Genomic DNA, 12,407 nt, shown 5'->3' with positions numbered 1-12,407 from the left:
CTGCAATCCAGCAACCCAGGGTAATGCTCTGGGGACCTGGATTCGAATCCTACCATAGCAGATGGTGAAATGTGAATTCCATAAAAATCTGCAATTAAAAGGTCCACTGATGACCATGGAACCATTATGGATTGGTGCAAAAACCCATCTGGTTCACTAATGACCTTTAGGGAAGAAATTCTGCTGTCCTGACCTGGTCTGGCCTACCACTGAGTCCAGATCTACAGCAATGTTAAATGCCCTCTGAAATTAAATGCAAGGGCAATGAGGGACGGGCAATGCCCACCTAGCCAGAAATCCCCACGTTCATGAATGAAATTAAAAAAACTTATCTTTGTGCTGCTGAAGAGTTCCACACAGCTCGGGAAATAGATTTGCTGTCTGTCAAAAGCAGAATATTTGATTAAAGCAGAACCTAAATGCCTATTATAAGTTTTAAACACAATACTTAACAGTGCTCTTCTCTTTAAAACTGCCCAAGTTAAAGCCAGGAGAGCGTGGATAAAGTTGAGGGTCATAGCATGACATAATTTCCAGTGATTTAACACCCTGCATGCACCCGAACCCGACTCCCGTTGCCTGGGAAAATTTATATGCATTACCAACACCCTCCCCCTTCTCAATACTTGAAAAACTAAAGTCCAAACTAAGTTCTGGGACAAAACACAAAACACAAAATTTGTCATCAGTTGAAAATCTCACTTCGAAAGCCTAGCTCACGAAATTCCTGAAATTGCAAGTTTTTTATACAGCCATTGAGCAGAAGTTGTGTTTCATTTCACACCACATCATGATTAACATAATTCCATTTCACTGAAACAGAAAAATGGCCTGAGAAGCAGCGAGGAATACATTAAATTCACTTATGAACGTGACTAAATGATTTTCAACAGTAGAGAACGAGAAAGAGCAAGGGGACTTAGAAATTGGGTCATGCCGCATTCGTTTTACAGACATAAACATCCAATATTTCATAGAATTTACAGTGCAGAAGGAGGCCATTCGGCCCATCGAGTCTGCACCAGCTCCTGGAAAGAGCACCCTACCCAAGGTCAACACCTCCACCCTATCCCCATAACCCAGTAACCCCACCCAACACTAAGGGCAATTTTGGACACGAAGGGCAATTTATCATGGCCAATCCACCTAACCTGCAAATCTTTGGACTGTGGGAGGAAACCGGAGCACCCGGAGGAAACCCATGCACACATGGGGAGGATGTGCAGACTCCGCACAGACAGTGACCCAAGGCGGAATCGAACCTGGGACCCTGGAGCTGTGAAGCAATTGTAATATCCACAATGCTACCGTGCTGCCCATTTGCGGTCTGCATGCACACTTATCACACACCAGAATTTTGCCATTGTCACATTGGATTGAGATGCTCTGTAATTATCCAGAGCACAGACTTGTAACTGGTCTTATGCCTATTGTATGTTTGTCAGTGCCTGGTGGAAACTGTCATCCAAAGGTAAGTTTCAGGTTTTTTAAAACCGACATTGCCATGGCTCCCACCAATCGCAACCCCTGCCGAGCCCCCCCTCCCCTCCCCCTCATCCCAATTGCTGCTCCATGTTCTAGAAGCTTCTTAGACCCTTGGCCGCTGTCTGAACTGGCTGATTGTTTTGCACGCCAACTCTCTAGCTCTATCCTAATGAGCCTAATGTTATATTGAAATGAAAAATGAACTTCAGAATATGTTGCTATCTCCACACATCACTGATCAGTCACAGCTTGAATGGGTTTTGGGACAGAGGAGGAAGAAACAAGACTGCAAAAGTAAAGGAAGTAAATACATGGATATATTTAGATATATATCCAATAGCTATTACACCACTGGTATTAGCAATTATACCACTGTTGTAGTGTCAGTGTAAATTAGCCTGGCCTTACACCAACTCTGCAGTTGGAGTATAAGTGCAGCATAAATCTAGAATCAGGGCTTGACCTGATACTGGACTCAAACCCATTTATATATTGCTGTCATGTTTCATCATTTTTGCCAGAGAAGGATTCAGAGGGAAGTGTTGCTTTTGAAGCTGTGTTTTGAAAAACAATACCTACTCTCTCGTATTTAACAAGGTCACCCAGAGGAATGCTGATTAATATGCCAAACAGGAGCTGTTTTTCTCCAAATAAATGATCCATTAATTTGTCTGCATAATCAAAAAATACATCTTGCCTGTTGTGTCGGAAAAACCTTGGTGAGTTCCTACAATGAATCTTGCAGATGGTACATATGGCTGCCAATGTGTATCAGTGGTGGAGAGAGTGAATGTTTGTGGAAGGGTGCCAATCAAGCGGGCTGGCTTTGTCCTGGATGGTGTTGAGCTTCTTGAGTGTTGTTGGAGCTGCACTCATCCAGACAATTAGGGAGTATTCCATCACACTCCTGAATCGAGTGAATCTAGGGTGAAGAGATACAAAACCAAAAAAAAGACAATCTGGCTCTCAGGCCTGGGACTGAACAAGGAAAAAGATTTTGGAAAAGGAGGGGGTTCTGTCTGGATGGGAGTTTAGAATGACAACAACTTAGGGGTAGTAACTGATTTTCATTTCACCAGTTTTCCAATCAGAAAATGTGGTCCACACGCACCAAGAGTGCCGGAGTGCATAGACAGGGGAGAATGAGGAGTTTGAAGTTTTTGAAAACCCCCCCTGGACCGTGAGGTCCGCTATGCAGCACCCGGTGATTTGGACGGAGTGCGAACCTGAGGCCAATTCAATTTTATGTTTAACTGGATAGATGGGGAGCGCGCAGTGTTGTACCGTGTCGGGGTGGACAAAACTTTCCGTGCTCCCGGAGTCCAGCAGGCACCTCGTTTTGTGTCCATTGAGCTGAACCGTTGTCTAGTCGTCAGGAGATGCCGTGCGTATACTTCGTTGACCGGCCGGAGAAAGTGTCCTTTGAGAATCTCCATGGCCGCATCAAAGTCATCTTTGTCCTCGATCATTGCGTAGACCGATGTGCCCACGCATGAGTGGAGGATGTGGAGTTTCTGCTCCTTGGTGGGCTTGCCGGCTGCAGTCGTCAGGTAGCTATTAAAACACGCCTGCCAGTGTTTAAAGATTGCAGACGGATTTGCAGCATGCGGGCTGGTGAGGCGGCAGTCAGGCTTGATGCAAAGCTCCATTCCAAAATTCTAGCTGATTAAATTGATGTACCATCAATTCGACTCAAGAGACAATTAGGATCCGAACTGTGGCTTTAATCAGCTAGTTGTTAGCCCGGTGGTCGTCTACAGAGAATGGCTGACCGCCGAGAACTCTGGGTACTTATACCCCACCTCGGAGGTGGGGTCCACTTGCCTCTCGACCAATTGGAGAGCAGTCACATGACTAGTCCCAACCAATCGGACGAGAGGCACATGACCAGCCAGAGCCAATGGGAAGCCAGTGCTCTGCCCCAATGGCAGTGCTCATATCCATACCACCACACTGGTTTAGCACATTGGGCTAAATCACTGGCTTTTAAAGCAGACAGAGGCAGTCCAGCAGCACGGTTCAATTCCCATACCAGCCTTTCCGAACAGGCGCCGGAATGTGGCGACTAGGGGCTTTTCACAGTAACTTCATTGAAGCCTACTCGTGACAATAAGCGATTTTCATTTCATTCATCTTGCTGCTTCCCCGCCATCCACAGTGTAGGTGGAAGCAGCCTGCTGACTGCCACGCACTGCTGTCTGTGATGGCGGGCCATCCTCCCGAGGGCCGAGATCTGGAAGGCCCTGGCCTGCTTTGGGGGTCCTCTTGCACGTGTGAAGCTGGTGGTCATGGGTCACAAGAGAGGGCATTTTGATCAGCCAGAGAGTCCTGGAGTCACCTGGCTGGGTGGCCACGGGGTGACCAGCTATTTGTCCTCCTCACTTGGTGAAGGGTGTTGGTGAGCACTGTGCTGGGTCTTCTGCTGTGTTGTCCTCTGGTTATTCTTCCAAGGTGTTGTCATCGCTGGAGCTGAGGGCTTGGCTTGTGGATGCCCTGAGGAGCTTTCCAGAGGTGCCTATGAATGAAAGGAGCGGTTAGTGAATGGCCGGTGACTCAAAACAGGACTTTACATGCATAATATGGTTGTTTGAGTAATGAGCTGGTGCTCATTACTTGGGTCTGCACCACCACCTCATCATTGGCGCAGGTCCGATCAAAAACCTCTCTAGCCAGCTCTATGACTCAATTGTTAAACTGAGAGAAGACCTTGATTTCCAGCATCCTACCCTGATCTGGGAACTCTCCCTTCAATTGTGCAAGTTTGCCCTGCAGAAAGGCAGATGGAGAGAGCATGAGAAAGATACATGCCAGGGTAGATGATAAAAATGATTATACCCCAGCTAACATCCTGATGTGGGGCTTGACCCTGTCACCTTCTGGCTCACAGACATCCGTGCTTCCTAACTGACAACTGTTAGGACTTTGATATACAATTTGCACTAAACAGGTTTTGCATTAATGGAAATCAAAACTACCTTGTAGTGTATAAATTAAACCCTATCTTATGTTTTCTTTATATTCTGTCATTTTACTGATTGCAAAGTTTGATTTATAAGTTTCAGTAATGTTTTGGAACCATCTAGGTGGGCAGCCAATGAAACATACCTTGTCTGGGACTTGCAAAAAAGGCCCAGAGTAAATGAGTTTTAGCTTTTCTGAGAAGCTACTTCTGTCATTCAACAGAGTTGCAATGGGAGACAAAGGAAAACCCTGAGATATTTTTTCAATTAGTATTTAATTTACTCCAACAAAATAATGAAGACATACACACATAGTTCATTAAGCTGAATTCTACATTTGGGTTTAGCTCACTTCGCTAGACAGCTGGCTTGATACAGATCAAGACCAGCAACGTGGGTTCAATTCCCGTATTATACAGTGAATGATAGAACCCTCAAGAGTATTGACAGTCAGAGAGATCTAGGTGTGCAGGTCCACAGGTCATTGAAAGGGGCAACACAGATGGAGAAGGTAGTCAAGAAGGCATACGGCATGCTTGCCTTCATTGGCTGGGGCATTGAGTATAATAATTGGCAAGTCATGTTGCAGCTGTATAGAAACTAATTTGGCCACTCTTGGAGTATAGTGTTCAATTCTGGTCGCCACACTTCCAGAAGGATGTGGAGGCTTTAGAGAAGGTGCAGAAGAGATTTACCATGATGTTACCTGGTATGGAGGGCATTAGCTATGAGGAGAGGTTGAATAAACTTGGTTTGTTCTCACCGGAACGAAGGAGGTTGAGGGGCGACCTGATGGAGGTCTACAAAGTATGAGGGGCATAGACAGAGTGGATAGTCAGAGACTTTTTCCCAAGGTAGAGGGGTCAATTACTAGGGGGCATAGGTTTAAGGTGCGAGGGGCAAGGTTTAGAGGAGATGTATGAGGCAAATCTTTTACACAGAGGGTAGTGGGTGCCTGGAACTTGCTGCCGTAGGAGGTGGTGGAAGCAGGGATGATAGTGATGTTTAAGGGGCATCTTGACAAATACATGAATAGGATGGGAGTAGAGGGATACAGACCCTGGAAGTACAGATGATTTTAATTTAGACGGGCAGCATGGTCGGCGCAGGCTTGGAGGGCCGAAGGGCCTGTTCCTGTGCTGTACTTTTCTTTGTTCTTTGTACCAGCTGATGTTATTCATGAAGGCCTCGCCTTCTCAACTATGCCTCTCACCTGAGGTGTGGTGATCTTCAGGTTAAATCAGCTCCTTCAAAGGAGGAAGCAGCCTATGGTCATCTGGGACTATGGCAACTTTACCTTACCTTTACATTATAATATAAAATATAGAGCAGCATGGTGGTGCAGTGGTCAGCACTGCTGCCTACTGCACTGAGGATCCGGGTTCGATCCCAGCCCCGGGTCACTGTGTGGAGTTTGCACATGTCTGCATGGGTCTCACCCCCACAACCCAAAGATGCGCAGGTTAGGTGGATTGACCACACTAAATTGCCGCTTAATGGGAATAAAATAATTGGGTACTCTAAATATATTTTTTAAAATTTATATATAATTTTTAAATTTACCTTTTTTAACCTCAAGATTTAATGACATGTGACTATAATTTGGAATATGCATCTTCATTGGTCATCATAACGTATTTTGTTCATCATGCTTTGAAACTAAGTCAGTAAAGAGTGTTGGATAACATTAATCAAGTGAGAAGATGGATTTAATGATGCTTAATGTAATTAGTTCCAGAGATATTGAAGGCAACATAGTTATTAGAGTAAGCTTGTATAATGTACATTGGAGATGTTTGCATTTTGAACATTTCTTCCAATGAATTTACAAAAGAAAGAATATAGTTCCAGTGATTATGTAAAAATGATTGAGGTCGTTGATTTGTTATCAAGCAGATCCACTCAGTCATTTTTTGAATCAAAGTTCTATAAGCACAAAAGGATGTAATTTAACTCATTGTACCGCGTCTTTGAAAGAGTTATCCAATGAATCTTATGCACCTGTTTGTTCTCCATAGCTTTGTATTTGATTCCTCTGAGGGCAGCACGGTGGCCTAGTGGTTAGCACAACCGCCTCACGGTGCTGAGGTCCCAGGTTCAATCCCGGCTCTGGGTCACTGTCTGTGTGGAGTTGGCACATTCTCCCTGTGTCTGCGTGGGTTTCACCCCCACAACCCAAAAATGTGCAGAGTAGGTGGATTGGCCATGCTAAATTGCCCCTTAATTGGGAAAAAAAAATAAAAATAATTGGGTATTTAATTCCTCAGGATCCCTTTCCATCAAATTATACTCTGACAACAAATCGCATTACATGCAATAATTGTGGGAAATTATGGAAAATGTTGTATAATATTGTGCTGTACCAAACCACTTGACCTAATATTAATGTATTGAAAATCCTCCGACCAAATTTTTGTATCGCCAATTTCTCAAACCACATTTAAAACAGTAATCACTGATGTAAATTTGTCATGATGTAATTACATCTTCTGACTAGTGAGGCACTACAGCAGGAGGCTATAAATACAGTGTCACAATGGATATGGACACATGAGTATATTTGGAATCTGAAAGTGAATATAAAATGCATAATTTTAAAGTGTTGATTGAATTACACATGTGTGACCTGGTCCACATATTCTTTATACACTAATTCCACTTCTTGTCAACTGCATTTGATCCAAATTCCCCATGCGTAGCTGCATTATATTGGACATAATGCCATACCTCTAAAGTATTTCACAATGGTTCACTCATCAATTTTAGTTTATTTTTGTGCCTTTCAACTGAAGTAATTGAGTTGAGTGTAAATTCCATATTGATTAAATTGAATGTCTACCTGTGAGTTCCTCAGCAGCTTAGTTTGGAGTTTGTTCAATATGCTGGTAGTTTTGATGTATGTCAAATACACAGCTAACCAAAGATAAAAATGTTTTTCTGCATCCTCTGCAGTATGACACGATCACATGTGTCAGTGTGCTTCTAGTGGTATTGATTCGCTTCATAAACCTGTAGGGGTGCAAGTTATAATATTTACCCATTAACTAGTCTTGGATGAGAAATGTAGTCCAATATGTTTAGTTTATTGTTTTTAATTAGTTTCATAGCATATAAATAAACTAACAGAGCTTTAAGAATAGAGGTGACCTGATTACATTTGGGCAGTTTTATGACAAATAGCTGTTTATGTGACTCGGTGTCAGATCTTGTTTGATAATACCCTTGCGAAGCACCTTGGCCTGTTTCACTCTATTAAGGCAATAAATGTTGTTTAGGAATTTTGGATGGTTTTTCTAATTCTTCTCAGTTATCATGGTGGGATTGCTTCAAAACGTATGTGCCAGTTAATGAAACATGTAGTGAGAACAAGAAATACCTAAGACTACAAGAAGCCTGAAACATGCCCCTGCTTGTGCTGAACAGAATTATTCAGAACCAGTACTGCATGGTATCCATGTTAGTTACAGGGACTAGATTAAGAAAGGTCATTTAGTGTTGTACTTTATCAAGTTACTTTCCAATGTGTGGGATTCTCCATCATGCCAGCCCTGTTTTCCGGCATGGTGCAGTGGAATTCTCCATTCCCGCAGCCGACCAATGTGGTTTTCCATTGTGGCCATCCCATGCAGGCGTGGGTGCACTGCCGGCGAAGCAGAGGGTCCTGTCGACAGAGAACCCCGTTGATGATATAAAATGTGTATAATTTGGAAACTGATAAAGCCAGTAGAAACCATTGAAATTGTGTAGATTATGAAAATGTGGCTTAAATTGTGTTGTAGGAAACATTCCGAAAACTGTGTCTTGTGTATTTCTATGGAACATTTGCCCTGTTTTTCTTGCTACCCATTTTCTTTGGCATGCTGCTATGTTCCATTGAATTTCCCTTTCCAGTCAAGAGCGCGGGGTGGTCTGTAAATGCGCATTCCTCCAAGATCCACACCAGTGCACTGGCTGACTCTGCAAGTTGGTGGGGGACAGGTCTACAAAACCTTTCCTAAAATATTGATTAAAGAGCCCTTTTCTGAGAGCCTTTCAAAATCTATAAGCTGAGATGCTCAATCACAATATAAAGGGCTGTTTTCTTTTAAATCGTCTTGCTTCTGTTAGATTGGATTCATCACCAGTAATAAGCACAAATAGCTTAAAGGCAAGTAAAATCTAATTATTGTTATAAATTCAGCATTTAAAGAAATCAAACAGTTGTGAAAGCAAGAAGACATTTCAATCTTAGCTTGCCCTGAAGTATGTGCAAATTTGAATAATTAAATGAAGTATGAAAATCATTATGATGATCAACTCTGCAATGAGTTCTTAATGCTTGTGTTTTTCATATTATGAATAATATGTTATGGTTAGGAAATTTCAGTGATAAAACCTATTATTTCTGCCTTTTGTAGGATATAGGAGGTGCAAGCCCTCCCCAAAGAAACTGGAAAGGAATTGCTATTGCTCTGCTGGTGATCCTTGCTGTCTGCTCTCTCATCACCATCTCGGTCATCCTCTTAACTCCAGGTAAACAAGATACTCACTCACATATCATTTCCAAATGAACGTAATAAATAGATAATTTGCTCCATTTAATTCTACTTGTAATAATTAAGATCCTTTTGAGGGGAGAAATAACATTTCTGGTTGTTCCATAGTGCACCTTGTAGCAATTGCCTTCAGTAGCGTTAGCATTGGGATGGGGTTTCATGTACAGAAGTGTTTGACACATAATATGATGTGTGTCTTGTGAAAAGCTGAACTGACCTAGGAAGACACTTTCTCAATGTACTCGATATACATTGTACCTATCAGCTCCTCCATCTCAATGTTTCAAAGTCGGGACCTTGCAGTAGGGCTTTTTCAGTGTAGCTGCTTTGATACTGTTTGAGATTTTGCTTGTTGCAATCCTCTGAGGGCACACCATTAGCTCTGCTCTGTCGCTCACAGAATCCTTTTGCAGCATTGTCACTATTTCTCCAACAAGCTACCTTTGTTTCTCAGCACCACATACAAATAAGTATGTGGCCTTTCTGGTGGTAGCGCAGTCACCTGTGGATATACAATCAGCTTTACCAGAGCAATTACAAATTCTATGATGTGCTGTATTTTTCTTTTAATAGCTTCCATATGTTAAAAAAATAACCTCTTGAATTAAATGAAAGGTATTCCATCAAATTCTGTGCATCCGAATCATTGATCAATAGTCCTGGCAGTTGAAAAGGAAAAACTTTCTTTTGGTCAAGCAAACTTGGGCCCAAGTCCATGATAGCATCTCAAAAGTGGTAGGAAAACAGTGTTGTTGCCAACACTGTGATCTTCGTAAAGTTCCCCACAGCTGTCTGCAGACCCCTCAGTCCGGCAGTAGGCCCATTCCAAACGTTTGCTGAGGACCTATAACATTTACAACCTTCATGACATTTTGAAACCAAATGGGTAACAGAATGCCACAGATTGTCTTTTGACCAAAGTCAGTCCGGTCACACAGCATTCATACACCTTCCTCCTTATCTTTGAGAAGCCAGGGTGGCATGGTGGTGCAGTGGTTTGCACTGGTGCCTCACGGCGCCGAGGACCCAGGTTTGATCCCGACCCCAGGTCACTGGCCATGTGGAGTTTGAACATTTTCCCCGTGTCTGCCTGGTCTCACCCCCACAACCCAAAGATGTGCAGGGTAGGTGGATTGGCTACGCTAAATTGCCCCTAAGAAGAAATACAGGTGTTCCCCAATCGGAAACCTCGGCTCAACCAAAGGGTTCACTCCCTGCTGAAGTCCCGGATGGAGGCATTCAAGTCTGACAACCCTGACCTCTATAAGAAATCCATGTACAATGCACGGAAAGCCATCTGCGATGGCAAAAGACAATACCGGGTCAAACTAGAGTCCCAGGCCAACGACACAAAAACCCACAATGATTATGGCGGGCTCAAACAAGATCACAGGCTGCAAAGCAACACCAGGTGGAATCTATAGGGCTGGAGCATCCCTCCCCAATGAACTGAACAAGTTCTATGCCTGCTTTGAACAGTCGGCCAATACATCAGTGCCACCCGCCCCAACATTCCTGGACACACCCATACCAACTATTACAGCCTCGACGGTAAGAGCTGCCTTCTTGAAAGTGAACCTGTGGAAAGTGACAGACCTTAACGGAGTCCCTGGCGAGCACTCAAACCAGCACAGACCAGCTGGCGAGTGTATTTATAGGGATCTTCAACACCTCATTTATACACTCCGAGGTCTTCACTTCCTTCAAGAAGACCACCATAATACCAGTACCAGAGAAGAATATGGTAGCGTGTCTCAACGACTACCGACCGGTGGCCCTGACGTCTGTTATCATGAAATGTTTTGAGCGGCTAGTCATGAGATGGATCAATGCCAGCCTCCCAGACGGTCTCAATCCATTGCAATTCGCCTATCACTGCGACCGATCCACAGCAGATGTTATCTCTCTGGCCCGACAATCAACACTCGAACACCTCGACAACAAGGACACCTAAGACTGCTGTTCATTGACTACAGCTCTGTCTTCAACCATTATCCCGACACACTAATAACCAAACTCTGTAATCTTGGACGTGATCCCTCCCTGTGCAGCTGGTTCCTTGACTAACAGACCGTCATCTGTCAGGATAGGTAACAGCATGACCTGACTTTTCGTCCGATGTCACTTCGTCCAACGTCACTTCGTCCACGTCTTTTGATCCTACGTCTTTTTGTCCGCACGTCGTTTGGTCCTACGTCTTTTTGTCCGATGATTTAAAGCCAAAATCAAAGTCAAAGTTTTGAGCTGGGGACAATTGGAAAATTAAACTATTGAAATGACAGGAATTAAACTATTAAAATGACAGGGCAGCACGGTAGCATTGTGGATAGCACAATTGCTTCACAGCTCCAGGGTCCCAGGTTCAATTCCGGCTTTGGTCACTGTCTGTGTGGAGTCTGCACATCCTCCCCATGTGTGCGTGGGTTTCCTCCGGGTGCTCCGGTTTCCTCCCACAGTCCAAAGATGTGCAGATTAGGTGGATTGGCCATGATAAATTGCACTTAGTGTCCAGAATTGCCCTTAGTCTTGGGTGGGGTTACTGGGTTATGGGGATAGGGTGGAGGTGTTGACCTTGGGTAGGGTGCTCTTTCCAAGAGCCGGTGCAGATTCGATGGGCTGAATGGCCTCCTACTGCACTGTAAATACTATGAAAAGTAACACCTCTTGAAAACAAAGCATTTTTTGAATATCACAAAGGAACTTTGAACATCACAAAGGACAATGTAATCAGATCTGAGAGGTGAGGTTATGCCCAAAATGAATACTTAGTTGCTTTTCACAGTAACTTCATTGAAGCCTACTCGTGACAATAAGCGATTTTCATTTCATTTCATTTCATATTAGAATGTTTAGATCAAAGATACTTTTTACAATCAAAGTGAAATAAGTTAATTTACAATAAGGTCATAAAAACTGAATAACTACTAGAAAGAGAATATAAATCCAGGGAGCAGAAGCAGAAGGAGAGGAGAACTCGGAGAGAGGAGAGAAGCATATTCAGCTTAGCCAGCTCGGTCATGGGAAAGGTGAGACAAGCAGCCGAGCTTAAACAGCTATACATCTAAGGAAGACTAGAATTTAAACAGGAGTCAGAGTCAGCTGAGAGATAGCTAGCAGAGCCAGCTCTCATAGCTCAGTACATGGATCGACAAGACACAGCAACCAAGCTAACCAGCGAATATATCTCAAGAAGACCAGACTTTAAAGAAGATTGATTGTCAAGGTGGGCCTGAAGGTCCCTTCAACCAACCAGCAGGATCCAGAAGCAAGATCTTTTTACCGTTCTGTAAAGAAAGTGTTTGCAGCTTTTAAAAGAAAAAATATAATAATAAAATAACTTAATTTAACCTGAAATAGTGGTTATTCCTAAAGTCTACTTTACTTACTTAGCAATACGGGACCCAGGATCGATGCTACTAAGTGGTAA

The 12,407-nt window shown here is 43.3% G+C and overlaps 1 protein-coding gene across 1 annotated transcript in view; it reads left to right on the top strand.

The window, feature by feature from the left end:
- The window catches only part of LOC119962051 (inactive dipeptidyl peptidase 10-like), a 1,164,028-nt gene that overhangs the window by 251,578 nt on the left and 900,043 nt on the right, over window positions 1-12,407 (top strand). The window contains 1 exon segment of the mRNA XM_038789842.1: window positions 8,843-8,957. Within this exon segment, the coding sequence (XP_038645770.1) occupies window positions 8,843-8,957 (115 nt within the window).

Source organism: Scyliorhinus canicula, chromosome 2 (genome assembly GCF_902713615.1).
Source record: "Scyliorhinus canicula chromosome 2, sScyCan1.1, whole genome shotgun sequence".
Taxonomy (NCBI): domain Eukaryota; kingdom Metazoa; phylum Chordata; class Chondrichthyes; order Carcharhiniformes; family Scyliorhinidae; genus Scyliorhinus; species Scyliorhinus canicula.
The sequence above is the reverse complement of the archived record's forward strand: the minus strand, read 5'-3'. Positions and strand labels throughout refer to the sequence as shown.